Source organism: Nicotiana sylvestris, chromosome 9 (assembly GCF_000393655.2).
Source record: "Nicotiana sylvestris chromosome 9, ASM39365v2, whole genome shotgun sequence".
Classification (NCBI taxonomy): domain Eukaryota; kingdom Viridiplantae; phylum Streptophyta; class Magnoliopsida; order Solanales; family Solanaceae; genus Nicotiana; species Nicotiana sylvestris.
In genome coordinates, this window is record NC_091065.1 from 105,736,835 (window position 1) to 105,754,310 (window position 17,476).

The following is a 17,476-nucleotide window of genomic DNA, read 5'->3' on the forward strand; positions in this document are numbered from 1 at the left end:
AATGAGTTTAGTAAACAGCCAATCAAAGCATGTGCTTCAGAAAACAAGAGCCTAAAAAATAATCAACTCGTTAAAGGTCGAGTTACTATACATTAAGAATAACCCCTCATCTCCATACCATAAAGTTGGACCTCTGAAAATAAAATCCTTCTAATTGCACCGTCCCCCCGCCGCCCAACTCCAACATCTGTATGCTTCTCTGTATTACAACATAAATTTACACCTCCGCTTGGGTAATGATCGGGAATAACCATAAAACCGAAGCAAGAACTAACCCACATCCATGAATCTGCTAGCTTACATCTTAAGCTATACTACACTGATACAAATGAAGACATTCGTCATCCACTCCGTCAAGTTGACAAAAGAAAGCAGCAGAAGCCATGAAAGGAGAACAATTATGCTTCAGTTATGACATCTTCATCTATGCCTGGGGGTGGCCGTGGTGGAATGGCTTCTTCATAAAATTCAAAGTGGGAAGCACTTTCCTCTAAAACTCTTCTGGTAGCTTGAGAATGTTGATTTTTACCAATCTTTCTCGAAGGAAGTGTCTCAGAGGCAGCAGCCTTTGATGAATTGCTACTTTCGATGGATGCTAAAAATTTGTCCTTCGATATAGATTTCTGAGCAGACGAAACGATAGAACTGAAAACACCACTCTCCCTCAAACCTTGGACAATAACCTGCACATGTAAAATAGAAAAGAATGAACAGAAACAGCTACAGTTGGAATGAGTTATAACAATGTTTCTGACATTTTAGGGAAAACCAAGAGATCTCGACTATCTCAAGAGAACAAAATGCAGGCATTGTCTTGCTGGAATAAAGACAAACAGGTTGCTTGAACGAATGATGGAAGGATCTACATTTCCCCAACACTAACTCTTACTCTATATTCAGGGACTTCAAAAGTTGTCATTTCATGGCTGCAATTGACTTGCCATGGCCATGAAACTTTTTATTTTCCAAATACCGCACACTGATTTTCTACGTCATTCCTAATTCTTTTTATAACCGAAAATCCCATGAGTTAGTTGGTCCAATCCCAGTTGTCCTCATAGGTTTAAAACTTGAGGGAGCATGGCCCGCCTCTGTACCCTACTCCCAAAGTCCCACTTAAATACCACCTTTTGTGTCGATGACAAGGGTGAAACTATGCCCAATTCACACATCCCATGCTGCGTCTTTACCCCTAAATCAAAGCCTCAGGAGCAATTCATCCCTAATCTTTCTGCAGGACAGCCTCTCTCTCTACATATTATATTGGAATCCCAGTTGTCCTCATAGGTTTAAAACATGAGGGAGCATGGCCCGCCTCTGCACCCTACTCCCAAAGTCCCACTTAAATACCACCTTTTGTGTCGATGACAAGGGTGAAACTATGCCCAATTCACACATCCCATGCTGCGTCTTTACCCCTAAATCAAAGCCTCAGGAGCAATTCATCCCTAATCTTTCTGCGGGACAGCCTCTCTCTCTCTACATATATATTGGAATCCCAGTTGTCCTCATAGGTTTAAAACTTGAGGGAGCATGGCCCGCCTCTGTACCCTACTCCCAAAAGTCCACTTAAATACCACCTTTTGTGTCGATGACAAGGGTGAAACTATGCCCAATTCACACATCCCATGCTGCGTCTTTACCCCTAAATCAAAGCCTCAGGAGCAATTCATCCCTAATCTTTCTGCGGGACAGCCTCTCTCTCTACATATATATTGGAATACAGAAAATGTTTTAATACTTCCGACATCATTTTACATCGATTCTAAACAATCGCGCAGTTCTTGCATTCCATATAATCTCTCTCGATCTCGATCTCGATCTAGACATATAATGGAATAGAGAAAATATTTCAAAACTTCCAACATCATTTTACACCGTTTCTAAACACAATCTCCTATTTCTTGCACTCCATATAATCCAAAATAAACACAACCACGATGCTTCCATCTGGTTTTCAGTATTTTCAAATTTATGGCTGCTTCATCCATTGTCTGTGCCAATATGCATGAAATATCACACTAGAAAAACACGAGTGTCCTTGATGTCAATTGACGAGACAATGTGATCTGCATACCTCTCCCAACTTTTATTAGTAGAAGAAGATAGACTGCTCTAGAAATTTCTTTCCTCATTTTCATATTCATCTTTAATCTTTGGCGAAATGGCTTCCTGGCCACTTAAACTTGTCGGGTTTTTTAAAGCCGATACATAAACTTTCTATTTTCTCATTTGAACACTCGAACTCGTTTTTTCCATAACTAATAAACACATCTGACAAGAGACCATGTGCGCGTGTATTACATATACACATACGTGTCCATCCAGTCAGCAAATGACCAATGGATGTCTTACACGTCAAGGGCGCGAAAACCCTAATCCTGGTCCCCTAGCAGCATCCTAACAACACATTAGCAGGAGGGATTTTACTATCTTTTAGTCCAAAAACTAAGCCTGCCCAATTCTTTTTCTCTATCTTTTCTTTTCATGTCAATGATGATAACCTCAACAAGCAAAAATATTAAACTGATAAAATGGATGCAACCTATAAACAGAACACAAATTAGAATATTATTTGGACAATAATTATTTCTTTTTCCTTCATTGTTGTCATTCCTTTTTAGTTTTTTTTAAGAAGCTTCAGCAGTTAGAGTAATATAGAATCAGATTTGGACGGCACTAACCCATCATTTTTATTAGATCGAAAATTGCAGATCTAGAAAGAGTGGGGTTGAAAAAAATGAAAGATTGTATTTTGGGTTCTTTTATTGAGATGGGTGGTAAATTGTGAAGAAATATTGTTTCACTTACTCAAATATTTAAAATTTCTGTTGGCACATTGTATAATGAAAGAAACAGAAAGAGAGAGCTTATCATTTTTTCTTTCTCGAGTGTCTATGGCGTAAGTAAAGAGGATGGAGAACGAGAGTTTCTGATTAGAGAGAAACTGGGGAGAGAGGAACGGGGCATGGGGGTGCAAAATTATGATGGGTTTTAATGTTTGTGAAAAAGACAAAAAAAACATGTACTATTCAAGCATGCCAATTAATTGTTAGGAGTATTTAAGGAAAACAAAATATGTATACAATTTTGTACTGTTGGGCGTTGGGAAGGGGGGTTTCACGCTCCTATGCGTCGTGTTCCTCACGCGGGCTGCTGATTAGGACCAACTGACGCCACATGGGCATGGTCAATGGTCAAATGTGTTTATTAGTTATGGAAAAAATAAGTTCGAGTGTTCAAATGGGAACAATATAAGTTTATGTATCGGCTTTTAAAACCCCGTCAAGTTTAAGTGGCCAGGAAACCATTTCGCCTTAATCTTTTTAGATTAAACTTTATCTTTATTAGTAATTTTTTAGAGTTTACCTTGAAACAATATTCTTTAGTTTGAAGTTATCTTTATTATTAATTTTATTTTTTATAAAAGTTCTTTGTCTTATTGAGTGTAGCATACGCGAGGTTACCTATCAATTAGGACTTTTTTCCCTGGAACTGATTAGACACGCTCCAGTTCATCATCTAGAGTTTCTCATTTTTTCCCTCATCTTTTCTCCCTATCTCCTTTTTATGGTGTTGCATCACTTGTTTGATGTTAATATGGTATCGCGTGCCACGCATTGAACAAGGGAAGCTACTTTCTATGATGCTTCGATGTTCAATACCATTTTCCACACCTCCTTGTACCTCTCTTCTGACAACTCCATTTAATAAGAGTTTAATGAAAGAAAATTGCATTTTTTGCAGAAAATCATCGAATGTATATCCCATGTAAAACCCTAACATGCTTTAGCAACTCTCTTAGTGACTAGTCGATTATTCTCATGGTACCTAAAGTATACCTTGGATAACTCTCCTAAAATGTATTTCCCATGTAAAACCCTAACATGCTGACCTTTAGCTTCTCTCTCATTAACTAGTCCATCCTATGAGAAATAGTTTTTTCCGATAAGCTTGGTATCCAGGCCAGCTGGTTCGCACCTCGACTATTCTCATGGTACCTACTACCTCCCACCAATACAGGTACTTAGTATCTCTGTCCACCAAAGCTTTGACATAGGGAAGAAATTACCAAGTGCTTTTACCTCTATTGGAATTTGAACTTGAGACCTCATGATTCTCAACCACTTCATTGACCACTAGTCCATCCTACGAGAATTAGTTCTCCAAGGATGTCCTCCCACAGGTTAGCTGGTTTGCGCCTCGACTGTTCTCATGGTACCTGCTACCTCCCACCAATAGAGGTACTGAGTATCTCTGTCTACCAAGACTTGGACGTAGGGAAGAAATTACCTAGTGCTTTTACCTCCATTGGAATTTGAACCTGAGACCTCATGATTCTCAACCACTTCATTGACTACTAGTCCATCCTACTAGTCCATCCTACGAGAATAAGTTCTCCAAGGATGTCCTCCCACAGCCAAAATTCTTCCCGAGCAATACCCTATTTCCATTTCCAACACAATAAACGATATATAGAACATATTTCCATCAGCTTCACATGGTTCTTATCAAAATTGATGCTAGAGATATGTACTCATTTCAAAGGCTACACTATTCTTGTGTTCTGAGGACTTATAATCTGACAGGAAGATATTCTTTTTAAGATGACCTATTAAATCGTTCTTGTCCAGATTCTTTCGCTAGATTTACCTCCTCTCTTTTTTTCATACAAGAGAATTGCACTTTTGGACCCAAAGAAAAAGAATTCTGAAGTCAGGTTGTCCAAGCTTACCATGGGAGCATAAATACGAGTTAAAATGCCTTTCCTCAATAGTTTCAGGTTCACCGCTTTGTCAGTCCATACCACATGTTCACGATACCTGACCAAGGAGAAGGCATATAGATCGTTATTACGAGCATTAATTATCTAATATTCTTCAAAAAGATTCTACAAACTGGAAACGTATAGCAGCTTCAGAATTGCAAAGTGTCTACATTGATGAATAAATCAAGCACATAACTAATCCAGTAAGCCACCTGAGTGCTACAAAAAGGGAGCTGAGCGAGATTAGAAATGAATTTAGCTGCTATTTAGAATAGTAATTACCAGTTTAACATCTCATCTTCTGTGGCAGTTGAAGCAATAATAAATGCCTGCAGAAGATACAACATATTATCACACCATATTAGCTCATAAACTATCAAAGTCAAGAAAATAAAACATATCATATTAAATTTTGTATGGACAAGAAAGGAATTTCCTTTGTGTATGTGCGCCTCAAAAATGTATAGTACTTGATGCCATTACATGCATCTAGGGCAACTGGAAAAGCCAGCATTTCTTGGAATACCGACTATAATGCTACCAACAATTGTACTAATCCAACCAAAAATATTCTCTTAAAAGAAGGTTTTCGCGCTTGGAAGATGACTCAAGATCAGCCTCATGAAAATCTTATAACCCCAAGGAGGTTCTACCACGTGGAAACGCTCTTTAATGATACTTTAGTCTTAGCTGGTCAGGACCAAGAAACCACTGGTTTCGCTTGAATTAGAATCTATCTTAATTTTTTATTCTTAAAAGAATCCCCCACGGATCATTCTTAAGACCACCAAGCTCTCTCCAATGAATCCTACTCTTTCTGCTTTCGAGCTACACCGGGGGCTTGATAACTCCCCAAGTTTTGTCTCATAAAAGTTGACAAGTTCAAACTTGGATAATCAAGATATAAAATAAAGCAAGTGTGTTACTAAAACATCATTTGTTTTCCCTACTAACAAATATGGGGAGAAGTATCCACAACTTACCAGAAATCACAAAGCTTGTACACTTATTGTACTTTATCCATTGTCTGGAAACTAATTGATCCTTTTGTGCGCTTTAGCACATTAAGTCCATGAAAAAATGACTTCCATGCATCGGATAGAAAATAATGACAAGCTAAATGAAAATATGTTAAAGTACTAGTTTTTTTTTAATCTCTTCCATATGACGCATTTTTTTGCTATCAACCGAATATGATTAATATGTCCACATCATGATAGTGTTAGTGGTGAAAGGACCAGTACCATTTATCTTTAACTTAAACCAGCTTGGTTCAATACCAATGCCACTTTTTCAAACTTAGACAGCTAAATTTTCCCATTCAACTTGTTTTGCCAACATAATCAAGGCCCTCATTGTATATGTTGGCAAAAAAAGTTGTTGATGGAGAAATTACGTTGTCTAAGTTTGAAAAGGTGACATTAGTATCCAAGCTAGTTTAAGCTGAAAATAAATGGTGCTGGTCGTTTCACCATTCACACTATCATGATGCGGACATTATAATAATATCCAATTGATAACGAAATAAGTGCCATATGGAAGAGGTTAAAAAAATTAATATCAGATAAATTTTCATTTTGCTAGTCATCATTCTCCCTCTGATGCATAAAAGTCATTTTAGTTTCATGTACTTATTACGCTAAAGATCAAAAAAGGATCAGCTAGTCTTCAGACAAGGGATATAATATAATAAGTCTACAAGTTTTATGATCCATTTCATTCTTTGGCTTACTATTAAGTTGCGGATACTGCTCTCCATATTTGTTAGTAGAGCAAACAAAAAATGTTCTAATAACACACTTGTTTTATTTTATATCTTGATTATCCTTAGGTTTGAACTTGTCAACTGCTATGAGACAATACTTGGGAGGGTATTAAACGCATAATTACCATCACAATATCATTGTGTCACGGGAATATGAGAAGAGTAAGAAATATTGAGGTAACATTGTGGACATAACATATATACTTCTCTATATCTATTTATTATAAGTGATTCACCTACTCCCTTTTTTCAAATATAAAATTTTAAAAAAAAGGTGGGCTAGTTGAAGTATTTCCTTTTGCTATTCACTTGTTAATTGTATCAAAAAAAGGGATGTATATGATGATTAAATTAATGAGCCTCTCCCCTTACCTTCCCTTACTCTTAAGGAACCAAAAGAGGGTAAACGCCGGTAATCTAATCTATTTGAATCAGATTCGATCAAACCTTAAAGTAGGCTACTAAAGGCCGAAGACATTTAGCATTGATATAAAGAATTCAAGTTGGCAACTCCCCCCCCCTTTTAGCTTATAGTCATTCCTCTCTCTTGTAGCAATCCGGTCTCTAGTCGATGGTACTATTTAAAAGAGAATGCCGTGTCGTCCAACGCACTTGACCACTGCTATCGATCCGACAAACCAAAGCATCCTGGCCAACCGACTAACCATTGAAAATGGAAATAGGGGAATCTTTCCCCAAACCCAGTAGCAAATTAAGCAACTTGCATAAAATAATTGGAAGAACCAAATATGGATTAGATACAAAACAACTCCTCTCAAGCAACAACCATGAAACTGTAAAAATTATGGAACTACACTATCCAGCAGTAACATGTAAACAGTACTAACACAACAATAAGAAAAAATATTCTCTTATTTCCACATATAAATGAAACATAGAAAAATAGCAAAAAACTCACAGATCTATCGAATTCTAACATGAAGCATCTCTTAACATCCTCCTTTGTGGGCTTACAACCACATCTATCTCGTCTTGAAGTCAAGTCAGAAAACTTGGAATATGTGTAATGCAGAACTGCAGCCTCCTCCAATTTGATCTCCCTGTCATATGAATAAAATTTAATATGACGGAAAATTCTAGAATATCAGCATTACAAGGAAAAGCATTGGAATATTCATACCATCCGACACAGAAATATGAAACAGTAGAAAATTGTCCCTTTAAGATCCAATAAGCTTGCATTAACTTAGGGCGAAAAGCATAATAGACAGATTATTACGTGAGAGGTTATAGATTCCAAACATACTTTGGAGTTTTCATGTAATTGTGCCATCTATGAGCCCCATTGGGACGAAGATGGTCCTGAATTCGAGCAGCTGCTTTACCATTGCCATACGTCAAGAAGTAATTTGGATTGCCACGGGTTGCTTCTTTATACATGCCAAAATATGTATCCTTTGTTAGATGGTCATAATTCTTCTTGAACATTGACACCTATTGTGATGGGTACATTGGAAAAGAAAACAAAAGAAAAACAGTCTTAGGTGTCATACGCGAAGCTAAATTCACATAACATTGAGAAACAACAGATATGACAAAAAACACTTGAAAATTTTCTGATCATGAGGTCAATAGCAGAACAACATAAGAGTTCCATTATTTACCTCAAAGATCCTGTCATGGTCAAACATATATAAAAATTTAACACATAGGAAAGATGCAACATTGCTAATTTAGACAAATCACCTCTCAATTTCTTACTGCACTTAAACAGCTGAATCACCGGAAACATATTAATGCATCAAATCATATTCTATGATCGAAGTAGTTTTGCCCATCAACAACAATGTGCAGTTCAGTAACAAAATAATGAATTGCAAGTTCCAGCTTACCTCCGTAAAAGGGTCCTTGATGTCATCTCGTTCAACACTGCTCTCCTGAATAAAAAAGAGTACATTAAAAAATGCTTTATGACAGTTCCAGCAGTAAACAACATGTTCTGAGAGTTAATCAGACACGCACTGTCTATAAATATCTGTTTCCAGAACACTTTTTCCAACTAACTTACATAGTTAGGAAAGATAACCATGTCAACATTTGAAGGGACATCAAGCAGCAACTGCCTCAAAGAATACTCTCGAGCACCTGCTGGGTGTAATAACTCATCTGTGTCTAGATGAATTATCCAATCCATACCCGCATCCTGACATTTCAGCATGTATTTGGATCATCAGCTATGAGACTAGAATGATAGATGATGCCAAAGTAGAAGAATTCATACCCTTGCCATCACTATGGCCATCTCCATATTAAGAGATTGCTTCACAAAGAGCTCATAATTGCAAGGTTTATAGAAGAAACTTGACAGCCATGTTTCATTCCAAATCCGGCTAGAACAAAATGAGAAAACATCAGTGAAACATAGGTAGACAACATTGGACATGCAAATGTGAAAGGTACAACCATTAACAAAACTTGAAGGCCACATTTCGTTCCCATCAAAGAAGATCAAAATTAGAAAATGCATGTCAACGAAATGTATGTAAAGAAAATGACATGCTAATGCTAAAAGATGAAAAAACTTAGCCAATTTTCAACAACTCAATGAAAAGTAATTTTACAGTTACAGAAATAATGAAAATATGAACATAAGAAGAAACAAAGTTAAGCAACAAAAATATTATAGCCCTTTTCTATTAATTTCCTATATTTCAGTGTCACCAAACCAATCAACAAATTCTTATATTTTTAGAAATATTCCATGGTCGAAATAAATTGCAAGCCTATTTAATGCTAACTATTTCTCACACAGTTACAGCCAACAGGCAAGAAATAATTTACAGCAATAACTTCTGTCACACAAATTTGGCATGAGCCCAACCAAACAGAATACAAGAAAGAATAGCCAGTCCTTGAAACAATCAGAAAATGTCAATTGACAGACCTTTTGGCTTGTTGCTCCTCTAGCTCTCTAGTTCTGTATATTACTTTTACTCCCTGCAGAAAACAAAACCCAGTTTAGGGAATTGAAATATGCCACTTGAGCCTTAAATTAAGTGGGTAAACTGGATTTGGACTAGTATATATTAGATTTATCTAAAAAAGGAAAGAAATTTGTGAAAATTGCATTAGAAGCAATCATTTCATAAGAGCAGCCACGGGATTGCTATTCATGAAAACATCTAGATAGAGCTAATTGATGGTAAGGTACGGAGAGGCAGCTGCCCAATCAAAATCGTGGCCAATACCATTTAAATATCGTTTGATGATCCTAAAATTCAGTGATAAGGCAAATACAGGCTGGGGAACTTACGGAAATGGATTCAAGGACTTTAGAAACATCAGGAGATGCAGCCTTTCCTTCCACGAAAAGCAAAAATGATGTTACCCCAATTACTTTATGATAGAACATCCACGGTAAGATCTGCTCTAGGCCAGCAGATGTACTGGTTGTAATACATATCTGCATAATGGAGAAACATTAGTTTTCTGTTATAGGGAAACAGTTAATATAGAGGAAGCATGTTAGCAACTCTTAACTAGGAACAAATGCACTAAAAATCTGTTCAGGAGATATCGATTGGTTGAAGGTGCTGGAATTTCAAAAAGGAAAAGGCTGTAGAAACCTTTTTCTTGATAATTATTTTGTTGTGGTTACAACTACTATGCCTCAATCCCAAACTAGGTGCTACAAGATGCAAATGGGAAGAAAAAAAATCTGGGAGAATTTCTCAATTAGCTAAAGGAGTTTAAGTTCTATGCATTGACAATATGAGAACTGTTGACACTATCAGGTCATAGGTACAGGTATATCTCTTGATATGCATTAAGTGGTAATTTAGTAAAAATGGTAACCTATTATCGCAGGTTAAAATTCACTGATAGTGTAAGGAAATCTTTACATAGTCCGTCTATATAACTTAAATCATAGCTTACAAATGGCATGAACTATAGATACCAACAATGCAAATTACTCACAAAAAAAAAACATTCCAGATCGATCAAAAGCCAAAACCCTCACAAGCAAATTAAAAAAAAAAATGAAACCTTGGGTTTGAGATCTGAATGAAGTTTGAATTTCCAGTCTTTGTAGTAAGGAAACGACGGCGTATTACTATGAGCGAGGAGAGAGCAATCTGATGAGTGAGAAGAAGAGTGAGCGACAGTGGACAGAGGAGAGCTGTCCATGCCGGGAAATTTGTTAGACTCTTCAGGAGACCATCGGGAGATTGGATCGTCAACTCCGCCACCACGCCATTGAAGAACAAAGGCAAAGACAGCTAAGGATAGAGGAAGGATCGTAAGGAGGAGAAGAACTTTCGAGAAGAAGGATTGTTGGGAAGATGAAGAAGAAGAAGGTGGTTGGGGTCTGAGGGAGGTGTACAGACCCGCCATTGGAGAGGAGTTGAGGGGTGGAGTGAAAATTTTGGAAATCTCAACAAGTTTTGTAGTCTTTTAAGTTCTTTACTTATAATAATTTGTGCTTTGAACCCTGGTAACTGTTATCTTTACAATTACTCCACGTACTTTTGTTTTCTTATTAAGAAACTACTACAGTAACTAATAACTTGTGACTTGTCCGTAATCCGTATGTACAAAAAGTTCCAAACTTGGCATCTTGATCACATTCACATGACATCCTACTTACCACAACAATTATCAAAAAGTAAATCCTGTTTAGGACTATAATAACAAATAGGTTCTATATGCCAATTGTAGTGTACCTAACGAGTGCATAAAATAAATATTTTTAATTTTCAAGAAATTTAACCAAACGTGCTAGTATTAATTAAATATCAAAAAAGAAACAAGACCGTTCCAAAACAACTTATTCCACTTAAGATCAATCAAATTTGTGTTATTATAATTAACAAGCAATCAACAAAGAATTTTGTTATATACCGAATTTAATGTAGAATAAAAAATATATCTCATGATATCAATCATTTAGGAGCTACATACCCCTATAATATATTATAGAATATGTAATTTTATTTTTAAAATTTTAAAGGGTATATCCACCCTAAATATACTTTAGTTCGGAATATTTCCCTTTCAGTTTTAGGATTTGCACAATTATATTATCATTTTATCTTGATCCGCAACGATAATAAAAAATTTGGTATATAGACACCAAAAAAATTGCATAATATATTTTAATTAATTACTAAATCATAAAATATAATTTTATCAATATATGTGAGAAGAAATACCGCTGGAAAGATGAAAAGAAGATGGTGGTTGTTGTACGAGGTAGGTGTATAAACCTAGCCACAGGAGAGAAGTTAGGGGAGCAGTAAAGTCTTCGCTCCTGTTTGGCCATAAAATTCGGGAGATTTTTTATAAATTTTATTTTTAAATATTCGTTTATTTATAGATTTAATTATTTTTGGTAGATTAAAACTTTCAATTCTCAAAAATAACTCTATAGTAGTTTGTGAAGCTTTTTTTAGTATTCTACTCACAAAACTTTAAATTTTTTAAAGTAAAATATATGTCCAAACACAATTTTAACTTTCAAAAATTATTTTTTATTTCATTTTCAAAAACTCTTTTTTTTAATTTTTAACCAAATCTATGTCCAAACGCTAGCTTCGTATAGGCTTAGTAGTTACAGGGTCTTTTTTATTTTGTGCTTTGAACCCCTTTTATTCGCTATCCTTAATATTAATTCAGTTATTTTTGTTTTCTAAATGACAAAATTCACTAACATATAAACTTATCGGTATGTACAAAGAGTATCAAATTTGGCTATCTTGATATCTGACATCCGACTTACCACAACAAATATCAAAAAATGAAAAATAATAATCAAGGATTACAACAAATTAGTTCTTGAAATTTCATTACTTTAATTACACTTTTTATTGACTAATTAATATTAATAATAATATAACTTATTTTTCTTTTTAAGATCTATTTAATAGACTTTGACCCCAAAAAAAAATTTGAAGCTAAAAGCACTAATTTGATGATTGATATCGACTTACGCATATAATAAAATAGTATTTTTATGGCGACTCGATAGGTCGTTTTGAGTACTAGCCTTTTTTTATGTTCTGAGACCTTCCATAGCTTCATTTGATGTTCGTGTCGCTTTTCAAAAAACGTTTAAGTGAAAATTTAAAAAAAAATGATTTTTGACATAAAATGAGGCTAGAGTTGACCACGGTCAATATTTTGGATAAACGACCATGGATCGGTGTTTTGACGATTTTGGTAAGTTCGTATGATATTTTGGACTTGTACGCACGTTTGGTTAGGGTCCGGTGTGACCCGAACGCGTTTCGACGCATTATGTGCGAAATTGGAAAAATTGAGTTTAAGATGAAAATTCTTAGAGTTTTGACTATCAATTCTTGTTATTTGATGTTATTTTGATGATCTGAGGTAGCGAGCAAGTTCGTAGCATGTTGTTACACTAATCTGCATGTTCGATTTGGAGCTCGGAGGGGCTCCGGTGAGTAACAGCAGTTGTTGGTGCATTACTGCATATCTCGCAAATGCGAGGTCTGGCTCGCATTTGCGATCAAGCATTTGTATTTGCGAGCATAGGCTTGGGTTGGGAGACCTCGCATTTGCGAGGCAATGTTCGCTTTTGCGAATGAGGGACAATTGCATTTGTGAACTTGTTGGTCGCATTTGCGACCACTGGCCATTTAGGATATCATCGCAAATGCGAAGAACTTAACCACATTTGCGAAAGAGGGCATTTTACATTTGCGATAAAACGCATTTGTGATCCGTGTATCGCATTTGCAAATAAGTGTTCGTAAATGCAACACCTTGATCACGTCCAAATGCACGCCTCTATAGAGGCATGACACGATCGTTTACAATGATAAAACCCAACAAAGAATCGGGATCGAATCTACAGGGATCTAAGATGGGAGTTAGTAGTATATATTCGGAGTGAGTAAGTGAAGTATCTAGATTGCACTTCCACAAATAGGGTTTTGTTTCTACTTCTAAAATTAAGCTAAAGATTGTGAATCTTAAGATATAAAAGAGAAAGGCTTGTAACATGGTTATCGGGTGCCAAGAGAAGCTCACGACAAAATAGGAAAAGGCTTGTAACATGGTTATCAAACGAGAAAGGCTCGAGGCTCAAATGGGTTGATTAGGGATAGCAACATTGGTAGGCAATGAAAAATTCAAACGGTCCAAGGAAAGCCTACAATCACTTCTCAAGCCAAGCAAAACTTAGATTTCACCTTAAAACACATTTGGGGCAAGTTCTAGACCTTCCGCACAAATACTTGGACTAGCAACAAAGCATCTCACCCCTCATGCAACTAGATTGTTAAAGAGAATAGAGTCGAAGGCCCATAACAACCACATTCAAGATTGAAGATCACTATGGTCCAATTAGACTACTCGATGGTATCAAAGTCAACACAAGAGTCACAAAGTCACTAACTAGAGCTACTTCCTTCTAAAAATCCTTGTCTTTAACCATAAACATGTAGTTAAATGTGTTGGTGCCAAATGAAGCATGTTTGACTCTTTAAGTTTGACTTAATCAGGTCTTTTTTTTACTACTACTATTATACTAACACAAAATAGACTCATTCCTTTAAGAAGGTTGTCATGTCATCCATCGTTGGGACGAGTAACCCGGTTCACACAATAACTACCTTTGGAAAGAACCGTGACATTAAGAAAACCAAAGGTTTATTATCTACTGAAACATAAAAAGAAGCTACTAAATCAAACACTAACTAATAAGGAAATAAAAACAAAAAAGTTACAAATCAAAAACTATTGAAAGCAGAACGAATTACATAACGAGGGAGAAAGAGAAGATATATACATAATGAGAAAAGAGAGAGAATATATACATCATGAGAGAAGAGAGAATATAGACATAATGAGAGAAAGAAAAAGAAAATAGTATCAAGTTAAGTACAAGCCAAATGTCTTAGAATCAGCAAATAAGATCAAATAAACTCCACCCTCCCAAATAAAAATAAGCATTGTCCTCAATGCTTTCAAAGTAAGAGTAAAGGAAGATTGAAGAAGACTCTATATGGCTCCCTGGACATCTTTGTGTCTACAGCAGCGTCACCGTCCTCAGTCTTCTCCAACTAGATCTCATCAACTTTAACTCTGGGAGTGGCTGGGTTGGTGAACATCTAACGCACTGCCTCGGTAGTGTCGGAAACCAGTCTGAGGATGTTGGTGCCAATGGAGCTGATTGTGCTGCTTGTGCAGTAAGAACTGGATCAATTAGCATCCCAAATGGGAGATCTCCGGTTGCTGCAATCTTGGTCACCTGTCTGCGGAGCTTGTCAACTGACTTCTTGGAATCCTGGGACTTCCTCATTTTCTTTACTTCCTTTACCAGCTCCTCAATGACTAACCCATATTGTACTAGAGTGTTCATGATAGTAGTCTAGTTCTCTAGGAGCTTCTTCAATGTATCTTCCATTGTCGGAGGAACCTAAGGTGTCAGAATGAATAATTACGCTGCAACAGTACTAGATAGGTCAGACAGCTTTGTAGTGGCTATCCATATCCAGTTGTTGAGGCTCGCTAGTGTCTGGGAGACTCCTAGCGCATAAAGTAGAGTAGTAGGCATGGGCATCAGCTTCAAAGCCGAGGTGGAACCTATGGTAGGAAAAGTAGTGGGAGCTGAAGATGGTAGTTGAGGCATCGCTGCAGCATTGAAGGATGGCTCGACTGAAGTGGATGGACCCTCAACTGTCTCTGCAACTACCACAACTGGCTCGTTAGATTGGCCCACAATGGTAGGAGGCTGAACCTTCTTCTTTGGGTTCGAAGTATCCATCAAAGAGTACCATGAGAATGGCTTATTCGGCCGCACCTTCATATCATAATCCTCCTGCTCGATCCTCGCATTCGTGAGATTCTTTGTAATAGTGTTAGGATACGGGTAAGACGAGTCAGCTTGCCTTGCGATCACGGAAATGTTGGCTGACATCACGGCACATATATTGATCGGGTACCCGGCCACGATAGAAGTGACTAGAACTGCCCACAGAATTGGAAGATATGTCTCATTCTTGCACGGGTCTAGTCTGTTGCAGACAAAGGTCCGCCATCCCTTCGCGTCAAAGCTCAGAGTGTTCCTTTGAATAGGAACCCCTGTTGTGATTCATGGTGGTGGTGGCCCAGAAGTTACTAGCATCTCTACTAACCAAGGACGGGTTGCCTCCCCAAGTGCACACTTCTCCAAGTATTATGTAGGCTTGACATCATCAAACCCTAAGTAGTTATTCAAGGTATGCTGGTCAAATCGTACATTGAGGTTTCTCACTTTTGTAACCTTCATTCCCTTCTTGATTTGCGCTACATTGGCATAGAATTCTTGGACAATGTACTCCTTTGCATCCACCATGCTCTGGGTGAATCATATCCACCCTTTGCATTCTCAAAACTGCAAGGTTGTACTTTTCTAAATCTTTCAAATTGAACTGACGCTCAAGAGTGAGCGACCTTACTGGCCACCATTCTTGGAAGTTGGAGAAGGCTGCTAAGGTGACAAACCGGTCCTCCCATACTTCTTTCTTCTTTTACCGTTCAAGGCCTGCAGTTGTCACATCTCCCCCTCTACCATCATCGAGGATGTTATCAATAGTAGTATCCGATGCCTCAGGGACAGGTTTAGAGGAGGGCTCGGAAGCCTGACTAGCACTTTATGAACCCTCGGAAGTGCTTGTGGATGACTCGTCCATGAGTTGACACCGTCGTGGTGATTTGATTGTACAGTCAGCTGCTCTTGCACTGAGTTACCCTACAATGCTTCCTTATAAGGAACATAAGAACTGGACTCGGATGGCTCTGCATTTCTCCCTGAGCCGGCTATAGCTTTCTTTGTGATTATTTTTTGTAGGGCGAGGGGTAAAGTAATCTTGCCTCAACCCCTGGAGGGTTCTCCCTTCCCCTTTGGAGTATCACCTCTGCCTCGAGATCTGACCATTTTCTGTACCAAGCAAAAACAAGTGTCAGTTGCAATTCAAGTGCAAACATACAAGAACACACTAGAGAGATAATGAACAACACAGTTTAAAACATGTTTACAGGGTAGGGAGTTGTGGTCCGCATAATTCTCATTGCGGCAAAATGGGCATTGCAGACCGTACAATTTCTCATTGCGACCATAGAATTGGGTTGCGGTCTGACACCACCAATATGCAAACTCTCTGATAACAGATAATTGGTTGTTTTATGATTGCAACCAGTTTTCTGCGGTCCGCACATTTTCTACTGCAGCCGAACATGTGAGTTATCAAATTGACAACTCTCTGATAACAGAAAAAGAGTTGTTTTGTGGCTATGGTGGGTTTTTTGTTGTCCACACATTTTTCATTGTGACCGCAAAAGCATGCCTTACTATAGTGCCCTTATTTCAACTTATGCAGACCGCACAATTTCTTGTACGGCCGCAGATTTCAAAACACTAACGAACATAGTTCTAGGGCTTGCAACTTTTCACAAATTTTGACATGGTAATAATGTATAAGCATGAAAAGTTATTTACCCATTCCCCATAGAGCAAGTACCAGTTGACCCACTACAGTTTTAACCCCACATGGTTGTATAATTGAATTCTACCTAGGCTATTCGATAGCGGACATAGTGGATTAGTTAGTAATGCCTAAGGTAACCCATTCAAAAAGTAAGTGTATAAATGGCCCAAAACTAACTAACAAGTTGTTAAGTAAACTACAAATTGAAAAAATTTACAAGTAATTGAGGCACACCTGATATGAAGTAGTGCAAATGAGTGATCACAGATGTTGAGTGTCGGTAGGTGATTTACCAGATGGTTTCAATTTTTGGACTTGTGAATGCTCAAAGAGGGAAAAAGGTAACAGTATCCCTAGGCCTTATACTTGTCGATGCCTGTATAAGGGAAAGGGAAGTGAGTGCGGCCGCAGAATTCCTATACGGTCCACACTCTGTTACCTGGGGCTCAGATGCTCTTTTGTTGTTGCGGTCCACAAAATTTGTTGTGC

At 37.4% G+C, this 17,476-nt stretch overlaps 1 protein-coding gene across 1 annotated transcript; it reads right to left on the reverse strand.

Annotated features, from left to right (window-relative positions):
* Positions 1-32: 32 nt before the first annotated feature.
* On the reverse strand, positions 33-10,933 carry LOC104237631 (glycosyltransferase-like KOBITO 1). Its single transcript, XM_009791812.2, has 11 exons — positions 10,542-10,933; positions 9,808-9,957; positions 9,439-9,491; positions 8,776-8,884; positions 8,563-8,697; positions 8,387-8,431; positions 7,801-7,988; positions 7,453-7,594; positions 5,051-5,097; positions 4,736-4,823; positions 33-683 (listed from the first exon to the last, which is right to left on the reverse strand). The coding sequence occupies exons 1-11, from the start codon at positions 10,887-10,889 to the stop codon at positions 399-401; spliced, it is 1,590 nt and encodes a 529-aa protein (XP_009790114.1). The 5' UTR covers positions 10,890-10,933; the 3' UTR covers positions 33-398.
* Between the last annotated feature and the right edge of the window lie 6,543 nt (positions 10,934-17,476).

Coding starts and splice junctions, on each gene's coding strand:
- LOC104237631 (XM_009791812.2), bottom strand. CDS start 10,889: ATGGCGGGTCTGTACACCTCCCTCAGACCCCAACCACCTTCTTCTTCT. Junction 8,698..8,775: donor TGGCCATAGTGATGGCAAGG/GTATGAATTCTT, acceptor CTGAAATGTCAG/GATGCGGGTATGGATTGGAT. Junction 5,098..7,452: donor TGTTAGAATTCGATAGATCT/GTGAGTTTTTTG, acceptor TATCTTCTGCAG/GCATTTATTATTGCTTCAAC.